The 27,520-nt window shown below is 34.0% G+C and overlaps 1 protein-coding gene across 8 annotated transcripts in view; it reads left to right on the forward strand.

Moving 5' to 3' along the window:
• Positions 1-27,520, forward strand: part of SPEF2 (sperm flagellar 2) — a 117,300-nt gene that overhangs the window by 51,985 nt on the left and 37,795 nt on the right. The window contains exons 25-32 of one of the 8 annotated variants that reach the window (XM_074533298.1): positions 3,213-3,608; positions 8,259-8,365; positions 9,378-9,560; positions 11,482-11,574; positions 12,197-12,370; positions 15,501-15,689; positions 15,964-16,086; positions 21,219-21,692. The exons of 2 other annotated variants lie outside the window; for them this stretch is intronic. In XM_074533298.1, the coding sequence (XP_074389399.1) occupies positions 3,213-3,608; positions 8,259-8,365; positions 9,378-9,560; positions 11,482-11,574; positions 12,197-12,370; positions 15,501-15,689; positions 15,964-16,086; positions 21,219-21,302 (1,349 nt within the window). In that variant the 3' untranslated portion in view covers positions 21,303-21,692. Of the gene's footprint in view, positions 1-3,212; positions 3,609-8,258; positions 8,366-9,377; positions 9,561-11,481; positions 11,575-12,196; positions 12,371-15,500; positions 15,690-15,932; positions 16,087-21,218; positions 21,693-27,520 lie in introns of those variants that run through there. 5 more of the 8 variants (XM_074533295.1, XM_074533296.1, XM_014268332.3 and 2 more) reach the window with 5 other exon arrangements.

The raw sequence follows: 27,520 nt of genomic DNA on the forward strand, positions 1-27,520 counted from the left end.
CTACAGATTATGCTTTCTTTCCCCAAGCACTATTGTTGTAGAAACAATTGAAGAATAGTAATTGCCTGACTTTGATGCTAATAGAGACTGAATTCCATACGAGAGCATAGGAATAGTTTTGTCATCTCTAACTTACATCTTTTGAAGACTATTTATCTTCAATGTATTTTTTTGAGACTTGAAAATATGAAAGTTTTAAGTCTGTGGACAGAGGAAGTATCTCTTTTTAGGTGAAAACTTAGTAATTCTACCACTAGTTTAATTTATATCTCCTGTTATGTCTCTTATTAAGTCATGTATGGTATTTAATTTCAGAAATTTGTGGAACATATTTAACATGTTTGTATATGTTTCTGTGCATTTGAATATATACTATATATATATATATATATATATATATATGATTTGAAGATTTCAGTCAGCATGGCAGAGGATCTCACCCCTCACTACATCTCTGCAGCAACTAAAATACCTTAATTCTCAGTGCTTCTAAGTTTAAAATCCCAATTCTTGCCAGTTAGCAAAGATTGGACATATAGCAGCACCAGTAATAATTAGTGACTATGCAAATTGTACACATATTTACAAGTGAAATTGACTGTAGGGAGTGATGAGTCTGTCAACTTGGATGAAAAGTATCATGTTTTTGCGACTCCTATCTTTTTCACATAAGGGTAGAAGTATCCCATATTACTACCTTTTAGAGTCTTTAAGTTAAAAGAATATAAATCAGCCTTCAGGGTTTATTTCACTCATTCATATGTATGCAATTGCTACAGAGTCTGGTGTATAATTTGCAAGGGATTATTATCCAAATCTTTAGTCAGGAACTGCTATGGAAACTTTTTTCTCATTGAAAATAGAGGGGAATATTAATCTGTTCAAATGTTTTGACAAAATTTGATGATGAGGGAATAAATGGTAACATAATTGTCATCTCTAGTATAAGTTTACAATCTCTTAATATTTTGTTACCTGTGTAAGTGTATAATCTGAATGTTTAATAGAGACTTACTACTTCATCACTTTATGGAAATATTTTTATACAGCGCCTATAGAAAATACTCTGCTGACTGGGGTATCATTAAGAAATAGTCTCTTTTGTATATCTGCCTTAGTAACCGAGGGATAGTGATTGCTCTTTAAATGTCACAGGTTCCATTTAAAATGTCACAGTCCTGGTTCACAGGGTCTAGTGTAAACTTAAGCTGTTGCCATTTATCATGTGCCTTTTTAAATGTTTTGGGGTTTTTTTCTGTTTTCAGTTTCACTAGTGGTCATAATATCTTCACTAAATAGTTTTTTTGCTTTTTTTTGAAGTTCTGAACTGTTTATTGAAACATATGAAAGCTTGCCAGTCACTATGTGTATCAGGGAATGATACTGCCTTTTAAGAATATTTTAATGAAAAATAATCCTACCTAATGTAGCTTTTCCAACATTGGTTTTCTTCTTGATTTCATTTGATAACAAACTTAATGTGAAGAAGTTGCTTCATAAATTGCTTCCTATGTAGTACAGGCTGGCTTCCTTTTGTATCCTCCTTTCTATGGCATCACTGCAACAGATCCCACCTTTTTCTATATTCCCAGTTTCTCCATGTCAATTAAAAAAAAATGTTGGAAACACTGAAGTCCAATCTTACAGGGAATATTATCCCTGATAGTGGATCACAGGTCTACTCTGATCCCTATTTCCCTAATCACCAGCACATTTCCACAGATTTCCTTATGCCTAAAAAGAAGCAGGAGGCACTCTAGAGGTGTTAAAATGTTTTGTCCCTTATACCCTTTTTACTTCTCAAGTTGCAGGTCCAGTTTTCCAACCCTCCACCTCTTTTTCACCTTACCTTGTGATTTTGTGTCCGCCTAAGTTTTTTAATCTTTACTGTGTGTTAGGAATATTTCTCTTTTTCTTTGCAGTTCTGTTTATGGTACCTGGGCACATGTCAGAAAAACCTCCTGGGACAGTTCATTTTGCTGTCCATGTGGACCACAGCTGCTACCTCAGATTTTAGGTTCTTTACAAGAATCATTCACATTGGAAATGTATTTAAACTGCATGTTTCTTACTTCTCATATTAATATTATGGTCTTTCAGGATGCTTAGAGTAGAATGGAAAAAACTGTCACTTTTTTCAACAATGGGAGCAATCCATTCCCACAAATCATATAGTATATATATATATATAAAAATTTCCTCCTTCTTTTAAAGTAGAAAAGAGTGGCATACAAAAACTCTTTTTCTCAAGACCTTTTAAAGCACTAGAAATAGCATTTCTCTCTGTGATTAGTTTTATGTACTCATTAATTTTGGTTCTTGACGTACACAGCACAGTAAGGAGAGTCAGATTTTAAGTCATCTGTAGGGTGTTACTTTTGTTATTTCCCAGTGAAAAAATAGATTTCCCACTTTATTGCTTCCATCCTGCATGCATTTTCTCTTACTTATTTATTGCTTTCTTTTCAAAGACCTATAATTATGGCAGTGGTACACTAAAAGAATCACTAAATTGCTGGCCAAAAGTAGGAGATAAATGGGATCTAGAAATACAATTTTTAAAATGTCAGTCTATGGGATTTGCTCCTACAAAACACAAGATTGACTATCTTCAGAACAACTGGGGAAAAGTTCAGAACAATCTCAGAGCATTAAGAACGCATATACAATTCTGAAAGCAGTAATAATATCATTTGCAGGCATACACATTTTAAGAAGATCATGTCAGCTACTACATTAAGCATCTTAGGCATTCTGTTTCAGGTTTTTTGATTATGTATTTACAGACTTGCTCCAAGTTAACATTTCTGCTAATGCCAGCTATGAATGGACATTATAATAAGTTTACAGTAAGTGACTTCAGCAGTATTTTCTGGAGATGTTTTGACTAAAGGACCATTCTGAATTCCTCTTCATAACTTTGCTCTTCCCTGTTTCAAAAATAGCATTGGTGCTGCGGCACTTCATGAGTTGCATACTCTGACAAACTTCTAATAATCAAAATCAAAACTGACCATTTCTTACAAGAATCCTTGGTAGCCTTCAATTGATTTAAGAGTAGGTCTGCTTTCCTTGTTCTCTTTCATGGCTGTTCAAGTCACACTCTAGTTCCAAATTAACAAGATAAAAATGGACTAAAAAATAAAATATACAACTGATATTTTATCAAATAAAAATTATTTTATATTTAGTTGTCTCTTTTTAAATTATAGCCATAAAAGCACTGAAGCAATTTAAAAGCAAGACTAATTCTTCTAGCAACAGAGAAGTTGGTGACAGAGGGAAAGAGAAGAAAGATTTGGAACGTCAGAAAACAAAGAGGAATCATCAGTTTCCAAAAATGTGGCTAACAAAATACTCCTGGTTAAAATATGATGAAGAAAGAGGAATAATGTTTTGTGTACCATGTCGTAAACATAATGTGGATTTGGGGGAAAATATCCATAATTTTTGTTCTGGCACTGATGACTTCAAACTTGAATTTATAAACACACACCAGAGTAGTGAAGCTCATGCTTGGGCTACCTGCATGGAAGCTGCCAGTTCTGCTTCACCAGATACAGCTTCTGCTGAGCAGATGTTGAAGAGCATGAACTCCATAACATTGGGTAGAGTAGAAAATATTTTTAGAAGATATCACGCTATTGCTAAATCTGGCTCTTCCTATACAGACCCTGATGGAATGGGCAAACCACATAAAATTTAACATGACCTTTCTCAGGCATGCCCTTCTGAAGACTTCCCTACAGAGGCAGAACAGATCCATCTTCCCATTCCTGATTATTAATTGCATGAATTAGTCTTCCCATAACAAGTACTCTTACAGACAGGATGTGATTAGTACGCTTCACAGCTTGAACTACTTTTTATTTCCCTGTAAGAATATTTTTAAGGGTTGCCATAAGATTACTATATCTTGATTTTTTTAGTCTAGGAGCTGAGAATGAGTATGGTTTAGAGAATATTTACTTTCATAATTCTACATATTCTAAATGTGCCTTTCTACTTGATAATTTCAAAAGGTAAAGCATACCAACAGAATATATTTCTGCCATCAAAGAAATAGCAATGATTTATATCAAAAAATAGCTAAAATGAAATCATTAAAGATCCTTCTTGGTTCCTCCAACAGCAAATGAGGATTTACTACAGGTAGTTTGGGAGAAATTAATATGAGGCTGCTCACCTTTGAATCAATCATGTGCTAAATCAAGATAACTCTACTTTCAATTTAAAATGTATGTAGTAATACCAATACCCCACACCCTACTGCACTCTCCGCTCTGCTCTGTACTGTATGCTATGCTGTACTATATCACACAAATGCACACATATATGTACGTACAGTCTCTTTGGTGTTTTGCATAGATGTTCATGCTTCTTCTGGGTATAAATAATGTGTCAGAAATGGAGTAGGTTTTGAAGGAATGCCTCATTAAAGCATATTGGTCCGCTCCAGTAGAGTTAATTTGTGTCAGAAATAGAAATCAGTACTGTGCATTGTATAAAATATCTGAACTTGTGATTTCACAGTCAAAAAAATATGTTTAGATGTACTTTGCCTAATAAGCAACAGGGTATATATTTCATGGATTACCTTATTAAATATGTGGCTTGTTATATATTAGAATTGTGGATTCAAGAATTTTCTTTCAAATCACATAATACCAAGAGAGTTCTTTTCCCTCAAAGTTTTCAAATGGAGATTTCTAACTATGTTGAGATTAGAAAAAGTTTGAAAATGTGTCCTAAGGATGTCCAACAGGTGAAAACAGAAAAAAGAAAGAAAGAAAAACCAAAAAATGGTGGTTCTGTATCTGTAACACTAAACTCACCTCCACGATGCAGGGCAGGGGCATGTTTTCTCATACTCTTCATCCATGAAACTAGTGGAATTCCTTCCACCTCACATCTCAGGAGTTATATTCTAAGCCTGTGATTATTCGTGCTGCTTTCTTTTGGGCAATCTTTAGTTTACATCCATCCTTCTTGATCTAGAATTTCTGAAGTTGTATTATAGCAGAGGCCTTAACATCTGGAAAAAAAAGGATTATTTCCAATGACTTCCCATGTACTTTCTCATATTATTGTAGTCTGCTATAATCCTTAGAGACTTTTCTGTAGAAATTTTACTTTAGCAGTAAGATTCCCTTTGGGACATTCGTTCAGTTCATTATGTCAGCCCAGTGGGGCACTTGACATTTATCTTTATTAGGTAGTGTCGTTTTATTCTGGAGTTTATCTCAAATTTTTAAAGTTCACTTTGAATTCTAATCTTGTTCTCCAATGTGCTAGCAGTCTGCTGCTGAATTGTTTTATGTACATTGCAATAAATGTATCAATTTGTGCAGTCCATTTCCAGAAAGTACTTTGATCTGTTTCTGGTGAAATTACCTACTGACCCTGATCATCTCTCCAGGTTTTCAAAATCTACATGAATACTGATTCTTTTTACAAGATGCCTGCTGCTCCTTCTAATTAAAAATGTTTAATTTTCTATTCAGTCTCCTACATTATTCAACTGAAACTTATTAGGTTTGGTTTCTTTTATTTTGTACTTATAAAAGGATTTTGTAAAGAGCATACCTGTTTTGAAATGAATCTTTCTAAGTGGAAAAAGCCAGTTCTGGGAATTGTCTTCCTTTTTCCTTCCTAGGGGACATTATTTTCTTTCACTGCTTGCAGTGTACCATTTGCAGACGCCAGTATTCTTTTCTGGGTACCATCTGTGTTGCTGCCCACTCTCAGCATCTCTTCATGATTATGGAGCACTGATAGCCCTTGAGATTAAATGATGAATCACCTATTGTCTGGTATTGTAATCAGATACTCAAAACCAGTTCTGTTCTCTGTGATATATTCCCAAATCCACTAAGTCTAAACAAAGATCCTAAAAACACAGTGATGATAATATTTCATCCCTCATGTTTATGTGGGATTTCTTCTGAGACTCCCTCCTTTCTCCTACATATATCAGTAAGGAGGAATTAAGTTGGTCCATTTGGAACTACTATAACTTTGGAATTATCCCTCATCAGATGTTTCAGGAGGAGGTAGTAAAGTAAAAGAAATAGCCCTACATCACATCAGGAATTCCATAGTTAATATAAACAATTACATAGTTTATGTAAATTGTGATTTAGATTGCAATCCTTTAATCCCATCTCAGAATCTCAGACATTAGTTTTGCAAGTTCTTGAAATTCTATGTCCCTCAGATACTTTTAGCATATGTTTCTGAAGTCATGTAGCTTCAAAAAAGTGATATTAGGATATTAGTATCCTTTTAGAATTCTGTGAAGAAAATCAAAATTTAATTTCTTTTCAGGAAGTCAGAAAATCATAAGACATACAGGAACTACATCTTTTATTGTCATGTAAAGAGATCATGGTGGGAATTGAACAGTTTAAAACATAAGATAGTGTGACAGAAAGCCAGTGATCAAATGGAAAGGGAAATGTTTAGCAAAAATTATTAGCTGGGCTCTTTATGATAAAGCACTGGTAGTGCAAAGAAGATGTAAAAATTTTCCCTGATATTTTTTGTTGTTCACTGGCTTCTTCATGCACCCTAGCCTGTTTTCCCTGTGAATCACTAAAATGTTACCTGGCTTATGGAATCTTAGAGGAAGTGTCCCAGTAATGATGGTCCAGTGATGCAGACTTAATTGTGCTATATGAAAATAATCTGATTCCTGAGGATTGAATTTTTCATGAAAAAAACAAATTTCTCTTTACCCTAAATTGATTATATTAGCAATCCAAGGTGCTTCAGGAAACAGCCCATGATATGCTGTTCTTCTAAAAACATCTTTATAGAAGATGTTCTTTCTCAATGCAGATAACTCAAAAACTTTCAAGACATCAGAACACTGTTACCAGTCTGACAGTATTTTTTCCCCAGCTTTTGCTTTCATGCTAAAATTTGGGGGAGGATATGAAGGCTTCAAGTCCAGGTGTTTCTCCCTTCCTTCTTTCTGTCCCAACAGACCCAAATCTATTTTTGTCTTCTTCTCTCCAAGTTTATATACATGTAGGATTTCTCTGCTGTATTAAGATTTCTCTGCTGTATTAGGATTTCTCTGAGGCCATTAATCCTAGTTTTCCTGATTGGAGATAAACAGGTCTACAGAGATGCAGACTATTCATTCAAATTGGCAACTTGATTTTGAATAATGACACAATGAAATTAATACTCAAGCAGGTTATTTATAGTTATCACATATCTTTTTCATAAAATTTAATTACGTGTCACTGTTTCACTTTAAACAAAGTTTCTTAGCCATAGAATGTGCACAGCTTTGCCTTTTCAAATGGACAAGAAGTTTGACTGGAAAAAGGAAAAAAATAATTAAGTCTTCCCAGCATTTCACTGATTGTGTTTGCTTATAAAGGTAATCTGAAAAGTCCTGTTTTGATGCCATGGAATTGATCACAACCTGACCAAATAGGCTTTGTGTCTCAAAATTTAAATAGCTTGAAACTTATTTTACATTTTTTGTTGTTACTGCAGAGGTTTTGCAGTGAACTCTCAGTGACCCAGCAAAGTCAGTTTCTGAAATAAGAGATTAATTTCTGGTTTTAATTTTTTTTTTTTTACATAATTTTGTGCTTTGATTCCATGAAGCACAAAATTTGAATTTTCTGTTTGCTCATAAGCAAATCTATTCCTGCTTTAAAAAATCTACTCCTGCTGCACTTAACTGATTTTTTCTTAGGATTGCTTTAAAAATAAAATTAACAGAGCTATTTCTAACTCCCGCATGTGAATTCGGAGAAGCTTTTCAAACAGTTGAATTTTGTTTCAGAATTCAACAGACAACCGTGCATGTTTTCTACCCTATCCTCTAGTTTACGCTTGCTTTAAAGAGGGAAGATGGATTTATGATTGATTAAAATAAAGCAAAGTGGAAGAAAATGTTGGCAGGTATTCAGTACACATAACTCTGAGAGATTGGTGTCTGTGAATGCTCATTAACTGTCAGTGCAGACCATGTGAGGATAGATTAGTGATCTTAATGCAGATCAGGACAAGTACCAGAAGAATTGCAGTGCAGTGAAATATTTTAAGTTTTGCTATTAGATGGGTCACATATGATTAATTTTAAATAAGGAGATTTTATGTTTGGTTTGGAAAATATTAGCATTATCTATAGTGCATAATAGGAAAGTAAGTAACTTTCTCATATTGCCGTTAAATTTTTTAACAGAAGAGGTCTATCTAAAGTCTAAACATATTTCTATATTGATTTTTATTAGGTTTTGTACTAAAGAAAGTATTTATTGAAACTGTTAGTGGCTTGGTTAATTTGAATCTTGGAATAAATTGCTACCCTGATGCATGGAAGAACTTAACATTTGCAGATGTAAGTGAACCCCTATATTCTCTTCGACTGGGGTATTGGTTTGTGTAGAAGATGCAGCATTGTCCTTAGTATGAAGCATTGCCCTTAAAATGAAGATAATAATATTGTAGGATATTTTCCGTTTTTCTTTAAAATTCTTCAGTTTTACTAGGGAAGGATTGTGGAAGTCACAGTGCCAGACATTTTGTCAGCACTTTATTTATTTACAATTTGCAAGTTAAATCAGTTCTTAAGACACCATCCAAGGTTTTCTGATTAGGAAACATGAAAACTTTCAAATGCTCCATACTGAATTAATTTCTCTTTCAGATTCAATCAGATGTAGGTAAACCTACAGATTGAAAATATTTACTTGGGTTAGCATATTTTAATAACTATTTCTCACAGCAAACCATGATTTGCATTAATATTTTAATTGGATTTCACATGATTTCATCACTTATTAATATATTCTCTACACAGATGAAGTGCATGAGTAAAACATTTTAATGTTAAAGTGCTATAGTTCCAGTAATTTAAGTGAAAACTAAGCACATCTGTCATCTTAAATGTATAAAACCTAATCTCAGCACAGGAAATTAATTATCCAAGGAAAGCTATCAGTCAAATATTCTCTATTAATAGACCAAATGGGCATGTATTCCATGTTCTGTATTCTTTGAGAACTTTTAGTGTTAATAAATCTTACCTTTATTTAAATAATAGAATTTTCTTTCCTTAAAAGGACCAGTTTTAAATGAAACTTTAAAATTTATCATAGAAGCATGAGCTTACTTAAAAAAGGAAATTCTCAAGCCCAAATAAATGCCTATTTGGGCGCTCAGAGTGTTTATTTAGAGCAATATCCACTGCACATGGCAGTTGGCACACAGTGGCCTGTGGCCTATTTTGTTTTGTTAAAACTCACTGCAGAACCTTGTTCATCCTGTCCAGGAAGTACCTAAGGATACATAGGATATCAAAAGACTGTTTACGTACACATTTGACAATATTTGCTGTTTTGGTTTTGTAGTTAGAAAAACTGGCATGTGAATTCACGGTGAACTCACATCTCACTGACTGGCGCAGATTCTTGCTGGCAGCAGCGCAGCCTTGGCCAGTGCCGTCTGTGACACAGCTCCTCCAAACACTGCATGGCTTCAAGTCTCTTGATGTCACTGGATCAGGCTTCGTTACACAGGAACACTATTTACAGGTTATCAGCCTTTTAATTTTTCAATCAAAATTTATTTTGTTGAACTCCCTGAACTGAATGATATGTTGTTTGTCTTAGTCCCCTTGAGAGACTCAGTCTGAATTTTAAATGCTTTTGGTCTGAGGGAGCTTTGTAGTGAAAAGTGTTTTCAGGAACTTGATGGCCTAATACGTATCTTGTCTATAGTTCCACAAATCAGGCTAATTAAACATACTTTAAACTTGATTTTCCTACTTTTACCATAAATTAATCTCAAGTGAAACTCCTTTCTGTTTTAAAGAAACCATTCTGTGTGCACTTTGATGACTATTAACTTACTTGACACTGAATAAGATCATTTGCTCCAAGCAAAAGTAAGGATTCCAGTTTCATCTCATCAGCTGCATTTTAATTAAATGTTTCTAGATTTTTTCCAATAATTAATTTTCTCAAGATCATTCTTCAAGCCTTGAATACATGGAAAATCATAAAATTCTTTGATCATTTTTCTGAAGACAACTTCTGTTTGAATTATGACATAGTTCAGCAAGGTTTTTCAGAAAGAGTATTATGAATACATTTTTGTTTCTTCAGCAAAATTCTGCTAATTTTCACTTACTTTTACTTTTCATTTTACTGCTGGTTCACTCTATTGGCTATACTAGCTGTAAGTATCATATATATACACATATAGATGTGTGTAGATATTCCAGTTTTGCCAGTTTCTGGTTTTGTTTGATATTAAATATAATTTTCCAACACTTCTGAACAAATTTCATAGAAACTTTATTGTAATTTGTTCTCCACTCACCTAGCATTAGTTTTTAAAAAAGACTAAATAAAGGCTGCGTTAGTCCAGAGGCCTGTAGTTTTCAGACTTTCTTTAATTAATTTAAAACTTCCAGGAGCACCTGTCAATCCCTTCCCACCACAGACTTTCTAAGAAACAAACTCTGCAAGGCCAGGAAACCCACAAAAAATACAGGTCTATGTGCATTTATTTTTTCTATTGTTGTAAGTTTTGCTGAAGAGTTTACAAATAAGCTAGCAGTTACAAGACATGCAGACTGAGAATGTACATTTTTATCATAGGATCCTATTTCAAGTATTATATTAACCAAGCACTTAATTTAATCACTTCAGTATTACAAGGTAGTATATATGCAGTGAACAGCTGGTTTGAATAACCTTCCACTGGGAATTTGAGCTGCTTCACCTGTCCTCTCTATTTGCACCTACACTGTGAAACTATACAGTGCTGGGGCCCATCTCCAGGTAATGGTGGTGGGTTGTCCCTGCTGTGATGTTGTTTGTACAGCCTGGTGTGGTTTCACACAGGTGAATTTTTCTGTTGGAAGTTGGTTCATACCTATCCAGATCTAGCTGATCCTTCCTATGTCTAGAGTCTAGTACTACAGAATTGGTTCTGGGCACTTTTAATTTACAGTTGTAGCTCTGTCTCTCTAGGACTCTTGGTCATCTTGTTGGGAGCAGGCAAGCATGGGGAGAGCCGTGGCTCCATCCTTCATCATACTGAATTGTATGGACAGTTTCTTCTAAAAGTAAAGTCTGGACAAAAGCTGTAGGGATTAGTGAAGGATATCCTCAAAGGAAGAAATCAGAGCATGCATAGAAACTCCATATCATATTATGCTTCTTCAGCAGCATAGATTTACAACTACTTAGTTAATTTTCAATTTTTTCAAAAGCATACATTCACTTCTATCCTATTTGATTTTCAGTAACTTCTCAAATATCTGTTACAACTTACAAACAACAAATTATAATTATTGTCGTCATTGTATATGAATAACAAATTCAGTTTGATTAAGTCCAGAAGTTAGGCTCTTAGTAACCTGTGTGTTGAACAGCTAGAGTATAAAGACTACCTTATTTCGGTGTGTGAAAATAAACAAACGTATTTATTTATTTATTAAATCAGGTGGGCTTATGGTTTAATGGAAACGAAGATCTAAGCATAACAGAAAGTTGTGAAGAACCTGAGTCTTCAGAAAGGCTAAAACACCTCACAGAGGTAACTGAAAACATAGATATTTCGAAAAAAATCACTATTCAAACATGATAGGTCTCATTTTAGAATTTTTTGGGTCTCTTTTATTCAATAAGTGCTGCATTTTTTTTGATTTTTTTTTTCAGGTCAAGTGGTGCTTCAGAATAATGTAGAGAGGAATCCAAGAGTCAGCCCTGAGCATTCTAAATCATATTCTGCTCAGAAAGACTTAATTACTCCTATTCTTTTTTGAATGACATTAATTTTGCTACACAGCAACCAGCTTTGTAAAGAATGGGAGGCAAATGATCATTGCATCTGAGCACGTAGATTTTTCCATGAAAGAGGGGGCTAATAATAATCTGAATATAAATAATGCTTTGAACATATTTGTCATGATACATGGTTTTATTAATTTCTATCTTTTCTGCGAAACTCAATTTCTATTTCCTTGAATTACTTAACACACATTTATGATTTATCACAGCCTTGATTTGCACAGTCTCAACATGCTCTTAAGTATAGTAGCTCTTATTAGCTGTACTGTATTATTACTGTATTTCATGCTTTTCTCTACAGTCCTTGATTTGTATTTCATTTAAATCCACTTACAGAACTTAATTTGCTTATTTTTGCCCTTTTATAGTTTTTCTTCCATTTATTTGCGGATACCAAAAAAGACCCTGCTCTGCTGAACTATATTGAGATGCTGCTTTATTTCGCCTCCCACTCTGATCCAGTTGAAGGTGTATACAGAGCACTTAGCATTGTTACTGGAGCATATATTCACAGAAAAAGGAAAGCTTCCCTTCCATGTGTGGTAAAATATCACAGAAAAATACTAGAGAATAGTAGTAGTACTTTCAATTTATAAATTGCCCAGCTGTCTCTATATTTGCTTATCCTGGGTAACTCCAGTCCTTATAAGTAGTCTCACTGAATAGGAACATTGCATTGGTTATAATACTCAGAAGGATTCTTTCAAAGGTCTGGAAATTTGCTTGCCTTTAATGAAAGTTTAAGATACTTACTGGTGATTACTCCTTGTGCATATGAATGGAAGTAATTATTTTGCTTAATTGACCAGCCATCAGTCCCTTGGAATTAAACAGCAGTATGACTTACAGTAATGTTATGTCATGATGTAAGACCTGGTCTTACTTTATTTTCCACTTACTTTATTATTGCTGGTCTTACTTTATTTTCCACTCCGTTTCTTTGGGGTATTCAGACACATTTTTGTTGTGTTATTTCCAAGTGTTTAGGTTTATCTGTAAACCAGAAGGTTTAATAATAATTTGTTTCATACAAAATAATTTTAAAATTACTTTTTCAGACATGATGAATGCATTGTTAATTCAAACAAAACTCATCATTTGAACATTATTAGTATTTCTGTAGTATGTTTTTATTATTAAAGTCTTAAAACTGGAATAGTCCACTGCATGCATCAGTTACTGATTAGTGAATACTTATATTTATTGAAGTATAAGTCATTTTTTGAGACATAAATTATTTATCTGTACACATCTTGGAAAGAGGTTGCTGCTTAAGATAATAAAATTATTCACTGCCCTGTTGCAACCACAGTGACTCCAGCAATTGCCCAGAACTTAAAGTAAAATTGAGATCTCTAGAAAGAGCATAGAAAAGGCATCACTTTACTACACAGGGTAATAGTATACATTTGCAAAATAGCATTTTGTGATTTAAATGACAGAAGTTACTATACTTCCCTGTGGTTTTTTGGCACAACAGAGTTTTTGTACACTGGAGTGACTGAATGAGACAATAAGACAGTAAGATTTCCACATTTCATAGGAAGAAGGAGAGCACAGAATTCTCCCAATTAGATACTGTGGTAATAATTTCCTATATTTTGGTGAAAAGTTCTAGCTATCATCTCATGGGATATAAAGCTACACAACCTGTTCTCTTCTTTGCCATGTTCTGCTTGGTTTCGTCTGTTTGGTTGGAGTTTGGTAGTATATAAGCAAGAGACTGGCATTATCATCTCTGTGTCAACAACTTCTTAGGGCTGCAAGTCACAAGTGAAGGGGAGCATTTGCCTTCAGCCCAGAATTAACTGGATCTCTAAGGAGAAAGAGATGTCCCATCTAACCTGAGCATTGCCTCACGCCTGCTTTCTCACTCAAGGCATTGGCTCTGTGAATCTGAGCTCTGTCTGATGTATGTCCCACAGTGTATTAAACAGACAGATAGTGTGCCTAATTCACCTTGGAGAGTCCCTCAGAAACCTAGGAATATCCAAGAATTAGATGTTAAATGAATCTTGCTTGTATGGATTCTCTTTGACTTTGTAGTTGTCTAGGCTGGTGTACAGAATCACAGGATTGATTTTAAAACATAATTTTAATATTTTCTTTTTTTAATATTTTCATTTTTAAAATATTTTTTCTTATGCCTTGTGTTCCATGCCTATGCACTTAAATGATAATATTGAATATGGACAGAAGGCAACAAAAGAAATCCCTTATCACTGAAGTAAAGGAGTTTTCTCTATAGACTTTAGTAGAGCCAGTATTTCATGAAGGTTATTCCACAAACACAAGGGGGCAAAAAGGAAATGGTGCATTGATATTGTGTCAGGTTTGAGGGAAGCTCCATCAAACACACAGGGTCCTGAAGACATCCAAAGTGGTTTCAGCATCAAATTAAGAACCCAAATCTTTCCCTGTGACTGTTTACATGTAATCTAAATATCCCAATTCTCACTGCAGGTACTGGAAATTTAGTAAATATTATCAGTAGAACATTCATCGGTGAATATAAAGAGCTATCTGACTCATCTCTAGGAAGTTTTACACCTTAGGTAGCTGGTTCATACATATCCACTTACGGAGCTTCACCTGATTTGCCTCTTTTTCTTGTTCTGTGCTAGTAATTGTAACATCATCTCATTGGTATCTGCCTGCAGAAATACATCTGAAGCCTTCATGTTGTTAAGAGAAGCTCAGACTCACATATTCTTGAGACTTCTTTTACAAATTTAATTTTAAGTCTAAAGAATGTTATTATTGGTTGTGTAGGTCTCATAGCTCAGTGTAAGTAATATGATGACAGACCAAAACCATTCAGTGCTGATATTTTTGTAATCTTGGTTACTGTGTGTTGAAAAGACTGCAAATGACTCTACTTCTCCTGTGCACAAAATGAAATGTATTAAGGCCCAAGGCACTAGCACAGGTGTGACTGAACCTCAGCAGTCTCTCCCTCCTAATGAGGAAATAAATAGTTTGTTCAAATAAATGCAATTTTCTGTTGCTACTGGTTAGTCTACATTGTGACGTAATCTAGTCAAAGCACTGTTCACCTATGTGAGGTCCTTTCTCATCTTTGTGTTCAAAAATCTCCACAGCAGGTTTTTTTTGTTTAGTTTTGAGGGTTTTTTTCTCTTTGACTAACTCTAAAATTACCTGATTGCTTGCTTAAAATAAACTTTTCTGCGTAAACTAGAAAATACGTATTTCTGTGGAGAGCTGGTTAACTGCTGGCCAAAACAGTGTTCTTGCAGTGACTAGATTTGGACTAGGAAATTCATACTGGCTTTTTTTTTTTCGTGTGAACATCCAGAATGACCAAGTTTACTCCTTTTCTTGGTATTGTAGTCTGTAACTATGAAATATTTTTATGTTTTGTTGCTCCGAGAAATGCTAGTTTTTCTGTGCAATGTTGGCCACATTCCTGGAAAAAGCTGTCTATTAAATTTCTGCTAATGCCAACAATATGGATATTTCTGGACTGCCAGGATTTATTCCTCCATCCTGTGGTGCAGTAGATAATTTTGTGTGAATTGATGACTTTTTGTTTTGTAAGAACTGAAGTTTGGAATTGTAATCCATTGGTTCTTAATGGTTGTTTAACTGAAACAGACCCTCTACTGACAGACTGTTTATCCCCAAGTATGATACCTGTGCCTAAATTTTTAGGATTCTTCAAGCCCCAACATACTGTCAAATGAAAAGACTTTAATTGAGGATGAAAAAGAAGTCTTGAATTACACAGGTGAAGAAATTATTTCAGTGGCATCTCTACTCAAAGTGTTTCATACTGGAAGAAGTAAAGATGAAGATTATAATAGATTTAGCTGTCTGGAGAAGGCAGGCAGCTATGATAAGGTAGGCAGATTGATTAATGAATGATTGTGTAGCTTGCATCATATGTTAAAAAAATATGCTGTGATCTTTGCTTTTCCATTTTTTCTTTTGTTCTTTTTCTTTTTCTTTTTCTTTTTCTTTTTCTTTTTTTCTTTTTCTTTTTCTTTTTCTTTTTCTTTTTCTTTTTCTTTTTCTTTTTCTTTTTCTTTTTCTTTTTCTTTTTCTTTTTCTTTTTCTTTTTCTTTTTCTTTCTTTTTTTAACAGTAAATTGACCACAGATTATTTTTACTTAAAGTATTTCGTCAAGGTGTACCAAGAATTAGGTGCTGAAGATCTGACACCCATTGCATTTGAACTCCTTTTGAAGCATCCTTTCATGGCAGATTTGATTAATACATGCCAAGAGTACAAACTTCCTGTAAGTATTCCTGTCTGGGACCAAAGAGGTTTGTAAAGCACACTTGCTTAAATTTGCATTGTCCCAGAAATGTACATGTAATTTATGTAGATACTGCCAATTTGCAATGTAGAGCAGCTATACAGCCCAGCAGCTGTAGGGTAGATCAGGTTTTTTGTTTTCTGTGAAAATTCCATCCATCAAAGGCCGGGCTGCCTTCAGACCTGTTTATTGTGCAAGTCTTGCTGGCTTGGAACTGCCTGATGAGCCTTTGCTTTTCTCCTCATCCATAGAAAGGAGTCTGGTTGAATTATCCTCCCTACAGGATCGTACTGCAGGACACTGTAGGAGATATATGTGGTAGATCCCATTCCACCCCAGGCCAACCAGGCAACAGAAAAAGGCATGCAGAGGCAGTACAGGTCCAAGTGTTCTTCCCTGCCATTGTCTAGAGCTTCCCTGCTGCCTGCACCTATGTTTAAACATGCATTAAAACAGTTGCACAAAAGGCAAGTTTTGGCCAGAGAATCACCCTGTTTAAAGTATCAAACTATGGCAAAAATACTCAATACACAGGATGTAAGAAAACAGCACTAGAAGATGAGAGGATGCTTGCTTGTGCATGTCCCACATCGAATGGGACAACAAACAGTCAATAAACAGTCTTCACAAGTTTTAGATGATCACCCCCATAGTGTCCCACAAAATGTAAATCTGAATAAGATACCAAATATCTTAGGATTAACTTGCTATTTCTTAATTATACTCCTCACTTGTAGGATGTGAATTGCCCAGCATTTATTGTATCACTCATAATCATTGTAAGTAAAAGATAAAATATAGGAATAAAATAATATATTTATTCAGTAAAAGTGAGGGTTAAAAATCCACTTGCTAGTGTAGAAAGTGATAGAAATGTAAGACAAAGACCAGACAATAAAATTGAAGATTATAACTATCCATGTGTGTCCATCCTTCCTATGTTGATGTCTCAGCCTATTGGGGAGGACAGATGCCATGCAATGTTAGGTCATTCCTCCCTTCTCTTCCCCATTCTTTCTTCCTGACTATTCTTTTTATTTAATTGAATACTGCATTTTCTAATTTGATTTGTTTTTCCAACCTCACTGAATTTCTTGTAGACCAAAGCATTTTTTAAACCAGCTCTGTAGATGTGCTCCACCTCAAGAACTGTTGTTTACACAAACACTCACTGACTTTGTAGAATTTAATATAATGCAGCTTCTTCATAAAGACCAAATGTGATGAAACCTAAAGTAAAACTTAACAAGGGTGTAAACTGATTTAAAGCCATATCTATACGCTAGGCAATTTACAGAGACTCTTGGTTAAAACATTTTCACATTGGCTAATATCTGAAAATCAAACGCACAATATTTATTCTCTATTAAAATTTCTAATTTTCCTTTACCATTTTTAGGGGATACTTTGTTAGATAGCTTAAAGAGTAGATTGGATAGCATGTTTAAATTGTATTAGCTACCATCAATTACCTGTGTTATTTCTGGCTGGTAGATATATGGGATATATTCAGGGCAATTCAGGTATAAAAATTGTCAGTCTATGAGAAAAGCTGCAGGATAGTGCATATGAATCTTGGCAGTAACTGAGGGTTTCAGTGACATATCCTAGCCCCACATCTTGTTTATATATTGGTATCACTCCATTTAAACGAGACATTTTTCCATTTATTTGGCAGGTCCTGCTGATTCTTGTATCTCCTGACTCAACAGTTAGGTGATGCAGAGCTTCAGTTACCATTTGTAGTATTTAAAATTTCCTCTTGAAAAGACTTACACAGACTGCATCTCAAATATAGTACTCTTTGGTTTCTGTATCTAAACCCAAACTATTTCATTCCTTGACTGTACTGTTAAATACAGACATTTGTTTTATGCATGAAATCAACACTCAGGTTTACCAAAAAAGTTTTATATTCACCAGCAAACAGGCATAGAGACTCAGGGGCCACTGTTTTAAGTATGTTGCAATTCTGGTCTATTACATACAAACTCCAGGAAGATTTTTCCTGTATCGGTTCCATATTTGGGGAACAGGTGAACTTTTTTCTTTCCAAGACAGTATTTTTAGCATCAATTATTTTTGCAGAAATTTTCCTCAGAGATGTCTATAAAAATGAAAGTCAACCACAGTGCTGTTATTTTGAGATCTTGTACAAGATAAATATAGCAAGTTAGGGTGTGGTTTCTAAAAGTTAAAATGTTTGTACTAATGCAGTCATGAACAGCTGAAAGTAAAATGTTTTGCTGAAAACTATAAAGGGAACATCTAGCTTACATTTTATCAAATTTAAGTTAGAATACCTGATGATTCTTTTGGATCTTGATGACCTGTTCAATTTCAACCATTATTGTCTGTCATATCTCAAAAATTTTTTTTTTCATGTGAAATGTATTGTCTTTTGCAGGGATATTTTTTTCTCTGCTAGTGGGCTGGCAGCATCCTACAAGATATTGACCTTTCTATCAGCCTTAGTACAAATGTCTACAAATTAATATGCCCAGAAATTCTATTACTTTTTCATCTTGTCTTTTCTGATCTGATTACAGGGTTTTCTGGTCCTAACTAGAACTTTCAAATTTGCCATTATCAACACATTTTTTTCACTTATCAGATTAAATTTATTCCATGAGAATAGGCAGATGACACTTATCTGTGTATGTTTATGAAGGAACTTCATTACACACTCAATTAAATTTTCTTTAAATAAATTTAATAATAAATGAGAGAAGATTTTTATTAGACCAGCTGATTCAAATGGGAGAAGCAAGCAATCTGCTTTTTGCACTGCATGTGTTCATCTACTCAATTTGGTCAGTTAAGGGGTTTTCTTTAGACCTCATTATTTATTGTTACAAATTTTACCATCTGTCCTGAGACTGTCACAGATATGGCAATACAGAAACAACCACATATTCTAGTAATTCTGAATTTTGATTGTGATAAATTTAAAGAAAGAGTCTGAGATATATTCTACTTCTATAATTCTTAATGCTTAATGCAGTATTTATTACTTTGAGTAAACTACATTCTTATAATTAGTGAAGATAAGGTAGTTTGATAATTAGCATTCAGTTTATTAATATCAAAAATATTATGCATTGGATAAATTGCATTGTATTTCTTATTCTGCTTTCAAATCCTGAATAGCCCTTTTTTAAAAAAGCTCTGTTTTTGAAGATAGGGTTATCACGTCATATTTCTATGTGTTTATGTTTTGAATACATTTAGCAGGCTCTTGCATTATGCTTGTTCCATCTAAATTGTTTGTCATATGGTTACTGCTGTTAATGTTGTTCATTCTGCTAATCATTTCAGTAACATAATCCAGATATTCTTTCAGATAGGAGTTCCACTGAAGTGGGATTTCTATTAATCTATAGTTAACATTGCTTTTTGAAAAAAAAGTTTATTAGTACATTGAAGAAATATTAAAAAACCTGTTTATAGCCACAGCAGCCATTTAATATTACACAACAAACATTCAGAACTCCATGTATCATTTAACAAAGTAAAAGAGCTTCTTGACACAGGGAGAGTTCATACAGATTATATTAAATACATTTTATGAACAGGACCATGTATCAAGGTTTTGAGAAAAAAAGTACTGCTGAATCACTGTTTAGTCATAAGCTGTAACTGTAATACTTACGAAACTTGAGAAGCTTTTTTCATGTGGTGTTTTAAATGTCCCAGTGTGCAAGAAAAGGAAAATCTAACTCAGTGTCTAAGTACCTCATTGCAAAAAGAGACCTATGTTATGCTTCTCTTGATGATGTATCCCATCCCTAAATAATCTTAGAAAATTTAATGTACATAAAAGGTGTTGTTTCTTATATTAAAGAAATATAAATAATACTCCTGCATCTTAAAGAAAAAAAGTTTCCTTCATTGAAGACGGACATAGTAAAACTGTTGGAGCATTCTAGCTCCAATTTTTTGACAGCATTTAGTACTACATTTATTTTTATCTAACCAGGATTGAAGCTACTTTTTCTGACTCAATTTGCTGGAAAATGCCTCCTTGTAGTGAAGTGTTTCCTAGAATCAAAGATAAATTTTAGTGCAACCCTCTAAAACCAAGGACTGGTAATACTTCCTTTTAGCATAGTTCTCTATTCACTGGAATGCTTCTGGTATGTTACAAGTTTGTGAGGCATCACTACATACAGGCAGTTTCTGCTTTTGAGAAAAGGTTGTATCTTCAAAACATGCACAAAATATATCTTGCACTACATGTCTATAAAATACTACATATAAATAAAAAATCTGACCCTTGATTATTCTCCTAAAAATGGAGAATAATTTCCTAAAAGGATAAAATATTTATTCTGACAGTATCAGGAGATGCTAGAAAGTTATTTATCTTTGTATTGAAGGTTCAGCATGTTATTATTTTAAAATAAGACATGAAATGACAAGAAATTCCTTGTTCATCCTACTTACACATCCTACAATGGATAGTATTGCTGAAATGGGAAATGGAGAAGATTCTGCTAATACAAAATTATTGAAAATTAACAAATCAGACAATGTGTTATAAAGAACTAAGCAAAAAATTAACCTACTGAGGGTATATATTATTCAAAGTATTAGTTACTTATTTTTTAGTATCCATTCTCTGGAATTGTTGTTAAAGTTCAGTCTGAAATATGGCATACTAAAAAAACGCACTTAATTGTAGAATTTGTCTTTGTATGTTCTGGATAACATTTACTGGTTTAGACAACAGTCTTGATACCTCTCTTAACCAATAATATTAAGCTGATGTTTAAGATCTCTGTTTAAAAACAGAGTTGCTTTTTAACAAAGTGTCGTTTTGTAAAACACCAAAGGAAATTAAGTCCCGTGGATAACATTAAGACATCATCTCAGTGATATTATAGCACCTCAGCTGAATGAGTTCCAGTGCCCTGCTGGAAGACATTGTCTGAGATGTGGGAATCTGTAATTTACCTCCACTGAAGTTAGATTATCACCATAATCTAGTCAGTGGAAAGCTCACCCCGAGGATAGACAGGTGTTATTACTGCAAGTTTAAGGTGTTATTACTGCAGTTTCCAGGCTGCAACATGAAATTACTTTTAATATACCTTTTTTCCTTTTCATAGGATATAAAAGTCTTTCTCCAAAGATCCAAAGAAGCACAATCAACTGATGGGGAGCAAAACACATGTGAAGACATAAATGTATGAAAAATTACTGTTTATGAACATTAAGTAATATTTTTTCTCAAAATTTGTAAGAAATATGTCTTACAGGTCCAGTCCTCTCTTCCATGAGAAAAGTTTTTTTGTTTATTGTTACAAGAGCAAAATCCCATTCCAGCTACACATTTTCTATTTTCTGTTACTTTAAAATTTAAAAAAACCCCAAAAAAAACTAAAAACAACAAAACCACAAAAAGGGAAACTTATGGTTCGCTCATCTTATATAGTCTGATGATTATTTCTAAATAAAACCAATTTCTGAACTTAAAAAGAGATGGTAGTGTTGTCATTAAGATTTGTTCAAAGAATATGTCCAATTCTTCTAAACATACTAAGATATCTATACAGCTTTTGTTATATGCATAGTTTATTCATTAATTCATTTTAATGAGTTAAATGCTGTAGTCAATTAATCTTTTAAAGCATGCTGTAATTTCTAGTTAATAAAATAAATGACAACTGTTTTCTCCAAGACCAGGATAAACTGGGCATCATATTCATAAAAATGGAGTGTTTGTTGACAGAGGAGATGGTGAATCTTTGCCACTGAACCTTTCTATTTCTAACCTTGCAGTACATCTCAACTCTATGACCTGCTAAAGACTTGCCTTCTGTCCTTTTTTTGTTGGCAAATTGCATTCAAGGGCACCACATAGTCCAGACACATGCTGCAAATTTTCATGTGTGATAGTGCTTGTCTGAAGATATCTATGGCATACCATGACACCCAGAGAATGTTGACTTCTCTGGCAGATTAAGCAGAGTCTTGGTCAAATGCTCTCTTTACAGCTTGAGTGGGTGTTTATTTTTCTCTATGAAGTATGAGTCTTACTGGTTTTCCTGTATAATAGGATCTTTGTGTTTAAATATAGTTTTATCCAATTTCTCCATTCTCTTATGTCTGACAGCCATCAGTCTGATGGCTGACTCTAGGTTGATAGGAACTATTTAGTCATGGATCTGTGTGATGTGCATTTCAGAATACTCTTTGTAAATAATTCCCCTGGATTTGAAAATGGAGATGCATAAAAAATTCTCTGTTTTCAGTGGTACTCTGGTATTCCTCTGATCTACAGTGTCAAGTTTTCTGAAGACTAAACATATGAAACTGGTAACTGTGATTATCTCAGTACAGGGTCTAATTTTTAGTCTGTCAGCTGCCCAAGATATTAGCAAAATTTTGGCACTGTGCACCGATTTAGTAGCTTGTATCTGAACACTGCTCCTTCATTCTGGAGTATATTTTTCCTGCATTCATCATTACCCTCATAAAAATTGCACAATTTAAATGGTCTTTTCCCTTTTTTAATTCAGCAAAGTATTTGAACATATGACGCTCTTTAAGAATACAAATAATCTCATTGAAGTCATATAACCCATAGAGAACCACAAACCTTTACCCTTAGCTGAGAATGCTATCTGCACAGAATAGTTTTTCATTTTAATATATCTTTATTACTTTTTAGCCAAGCATGCATGAGATAATATAGATATGATGGTGTTCCTTGTGAGATTTCTAGATTGTCTTTGATTATCATGCCAAGAATACAAACTTCTTGTAAGTATTCCTGCCTGGGACCGAAGACTTTGTAAGCACACATGCTTAAATTTGCATTGTCCCAGAAATGTACCTGTAATTAATGCAGATACTGCCAATTTGCAGTGTAAATCAACTATACTGCCCAGCAGCTGTAGGGTAGATCAGGTTTTTTGTTTTCTGTGAAAATTCCATCCATCAAAGACTTGGTTATATAGTTATAAAAGACTGGGTTATAAGTTATTAAACAATTCTGTATTGAAAAAGCAATAGCAGCATATAAAAAAGAAGGAATTCTTAGACAAGAACTAAGAGACCAGATAAATTTGGCAGTAAATAGTTTTTCAGATTTTTAGAACCTGATGTCAATAATGGCAGGTTTGTTTCTTTGATTAAAGACAGTCACATTTTGAAAGGAACATCTAGGGGTAGCAGATCAAAGCATCTATATGTGATATATGACTCTCAGAATAGAACCCAGTCAGCTTATCACTGCAGACAAAAATTTTAATGTGTCTTCAGTCTACATATTTTGTGCTAACCACACCAGCACAGAAACAGATGTAACTTTGTTGTGCCCCCACAAACCATGCTAAAACCTCAACATCCTCATTTTACATGTGACAACAGACTTCATGATATGCATACAAATTCTTTTTACCAGAATCATTTCTTCACATAACATAGACAATTTGGTCAGTTTTATCCCCAATATTTTTTAAACATAAAGGGTATATATTCACACAAAAGTTTGGCTTTTTACTCCATATTAAATTATTACATGAATAGAAAATAATTGCAATTTAGTTCTCTGCCTTTTGCATATTTCATAATCTTTAAATTATTTCTTTTGTTCCACATTTAGTTTCTTATTAAAAACCAGCTTTAATTACTAAGTTTTTAATTCTGACTTTGCACACTGGAGATCTCCATTGCAAAATAAAAAAGGTATTATTTTCAAAAAGCCTTCCCTGCAGTTCATAAACCTGAGTGAAGGAAGAAGAAGCTTTACTACTAAAAATCATAAATTTCTATTTAGGTAAGATTTTCAAGTATTCCTCTTTTCTCATACACTGTTCATAAATTTTACCTGTAACCCAGAATGGAACGTAAAATCATTACTGATAATGTTTGAAATTAAGTGCAGACTGCAGAGCAGTGTGAAATAGTAAAAAGTGAAATAGGTTGTGTGAAGTGTCAGGCTTCATGCAGTGAGCACTTTTCTGTGGGAAAGTAAAGGTATAATTTCCAAAGCAAAGAATGTATGGCCTGAAAATTGCAATGTATTTTTTCAACAGTTACTACTTGAGTACAGCGGAGTATCACAAGAGTTATTCAAGAGATTTTGAGTTCCCAGCCCAGCTGTGACCCAGGCATGAAAGAGGTCCTTGTGTTTATGAAGAGGGAATGTTGAGTAGTTTTGCATTCAGATGTAGCAGGAGAGTTACAGTTATATCATATACAGCTTTTATAGCTACACTTCAAGCAGGATAGTTGAAACTAGAAAGTATTCAGAGAATAATGTCAAGGATGGTAGGAAATCATGTATAAGAAAGTATGAGGAACTTGGTGTCTTTACCAAAGGAAAATGTAATGGGGTTTCAAATATAATTTTTACAAGAATCCATCTTCATTCTGGTAGACACCATGTAGATTCAATTGCTGGAACCCTTGGCTTCAAATAACAAGCAGATTTTTAATAGGGAAGTGGATAAACTGTTGAAGCAACAATTGGCTAAATGAACTAATTTTCTCATCAGAGAGTTATAAAATCCAGATAGATAATTCTTTTAGACACAGTTTGTGACAGGAACTAAAAGAAGAAATAATTGTCTATTTGATATTAACACACAGAGTTCAAAAAATGAACCTGAAAGACTAGTCTGGCTTTCAGTTAATTGTACGGAACATGCTCAATCCTGTTTTCACAGTGTCCTGTCTTTTAATGTTTCATTTACTCCTTAATTTCACTTATATCAGGTATTCTTGTCTGTGCTGCATGGAAAATGCCTTGGATGGTTTGCTTTAGAAAAGATGTAACAAAGCTTATGTTATCAATACTTTCATAATAATTATTTTTTTTATCCCTGCAAATTAAAATTTTTAATCCCTGCAAAATCTTCTTTCAAAAAAGCTACAAACCAAAAGGTGTTGCTGAAGTAAGATGTTTTCTATACTTATATTAATTTGCATAAAATCCCCCAGCATAAATCAGTCTCAACATTTCATTCTATACAGAACTCAGGCTCCATATTAATCTTTCAGGGCTATGATCCATTCCTTTATATAAGTAGAATACCTCCATATTTGTTCCTCAGAAAACAGTCTCTTACAGGAAGATTCAAACTTTTGCAATATCCAAAACACCTTAAAAGACAGTTATGTTTTGTTTTGTCATTTTGCTTTAAAATGGCTGAGTGATGTCACATCGTTGCCATAATAGCAAGAAAAGTTCCTCCATCTGCTCTGTGCCCCTTACCTCAAAATTTCCACTGAGCATGAGGTTCAGACATGCTTTCTTTTTTTATTCTTCATAAGTGAAGCCAGCTGTTTTGTTAAAAGCCTCTTAGCTCTGCTGAAGTTTCTAAGTGTGTAGACAGCTTAAGAGAAGCTCTCCAAACCATTGAAAAAACACACTGATAAATGCAATCTGAAAATCAAGCACACTACACAAACTTCTTTGCAATGTAATGGTTATGAAATTAAAGCAACATCAATCAGAAAATTTCAGAAGTTGTAGTATTGTTCACTTTATCAGTAAAAATTACCTGGGTTGATACTGCTTTTTTTGCCTTCAATAAATTTTATAACAAATATATTTATTTGTAAGTAGAAAAGCATTTGAATTTAACTCCCAGTTTTATAAAATATCCTTGGCAGTGGGAAAAAAAAAAAAAACAACTGTTTTCTTTAAAGTTTATTTTGGATAAACTGTGTCATGAAAATTCTGCAGATCAACATCTCATCATAGAAGATCCCTGAAAATTCAAGCATTGAGGTGCAAAAGGTTGCCCCTCTGGGAAGTGTAGCTACTCATAATGATAATTGCTGAAGAGCACCTGTGCTGAAAAGAATCTGGGGGTGTTGATGGACAACAAGCTGAACATGGTGTGCCCTGGCAGCAAGAGCAGTTTTGGCATGTGTTAACAGGAACACAGCTTGCAGTAGATGGAGAAAAGTCATTGCCCTCTAGCAATTAGCACTCATCATGTTTACAGTGATGACTACAGTTCTGGACCTCACAATACCAGGAAGGCATCAACACTCACATTTAGGGTTCTTCTTACTTGCATCAAGACTTCAGGACTTCTCAAATTCTTGGCCTCAGGGGCATTGCTTTGGACACCCTTACACTTCACAGCAGCAGTGTTGGCTTGATAAGCTTCCAGCTCATGACCCTGCTGCATTAAAATAACAAAAGTGGTTGTCTGTATTTCTTGGAAAACTTTTACTTATCTTGAGCTGTGAATGTTGTACCTGTTAATTAAAAAGTAGCAGCAGTACCTGGCAGGAAGAAGGAGTGTGCCCACACATGATTAATGGTTTAAATTAGGCAAAACTTTCACTTTTCCTCATTTTTCTCAGTACAGATGTTCACCTTCTCTTTATTTCCAATACATGTGTGTGTCTATATATATATATATCTATGTGTATATATATTTATAAATATGTATATAGTCATATATGTATACCTGTGCACATCTACATGTACACATGTCTATACATATATACACATATACACATACATGTATACATAGAGAAAGCTAAATCTTTTCTTGCTTAATTAGAGATAGGATTGATGCCTTATGTTTTAGCTTTTATATTTTTCAGATTCTGTGGTGCTTTAGTGTGTAATTCTGAGCTTCATATTAGGGGACAGTAAGCTCTCTTCACAGAGGAGGGAGACAAAACAATTTCTTTTCTAGCTTGGGACCAAGGACAACTGATACAAATTTCAGGCCTAAGAGCATAAACAACAGTGCACTGAAGAGAGAAACAAAAAGGGTGGGACTTCTTAAGCTAAAGCTATAACTGGACAATTAACTCCCATATGCAAATGGACCAGAACATATAAAAGTGGGAGACCTCATGACCAGTCATCCATTTTGTGACATCTTGGGTGTAGCCCTGGCTGGGCTCTTGGACTGCCAAGATGAATCCATTAAGTCCTTTTCATGATTACCTACTTTATTCTTAAACTCTTTCTAGCTTCTGTTTTAGGCCGAGCCTTCTTAAGGCATCAGTTTGACATTTTCATGTGAGGAAGTTTAATTTCATCCTGGTTAACCATGAATTGCTGTTTTTCCAGCAAATGACATCCAGTCCTCAAGATAGTTTTGTAAATTATGTTTTTAATGTGCAAAGTTATAACTGTTGAATTCAAAATCTGATCCACTGCAGAACTTCACATATACTGTAGCTCTGATAAAGTTTAGGAGAAGGTCTTAATCATAGTTCATCCTGTGGAAAAGTTACTACTTTTAGATAAATAATATTTAGTTATGTCAGTGTAGGATTTTCACTGGGCATTTTTAGTTTGTTAATGGAAATAACAGCATGTACAAAAATCAAATCAGTATTTCTAGTATTTTAAAAACTACATGTGCTGAAATCTCTTGGAATTCAAGGTTCAATATACTCAAGCCTCAATTAACATGAAAAAATC

Source organism: Zonotrichia albicollis, chromosome Z (assembly GCF_047830755.1).
Source record: "Zonotrichia albicollis isolate bZonAlb1 chromosome Z, bZonAlb1.hap1, whole genome shotgun sequence".
Lineage (NCBI taxonomy): Eukaryota > Metazoa > Chordata > Aves > Passeriformes > Passerellidae > Zonotrichia > Zonotrichia albicollis.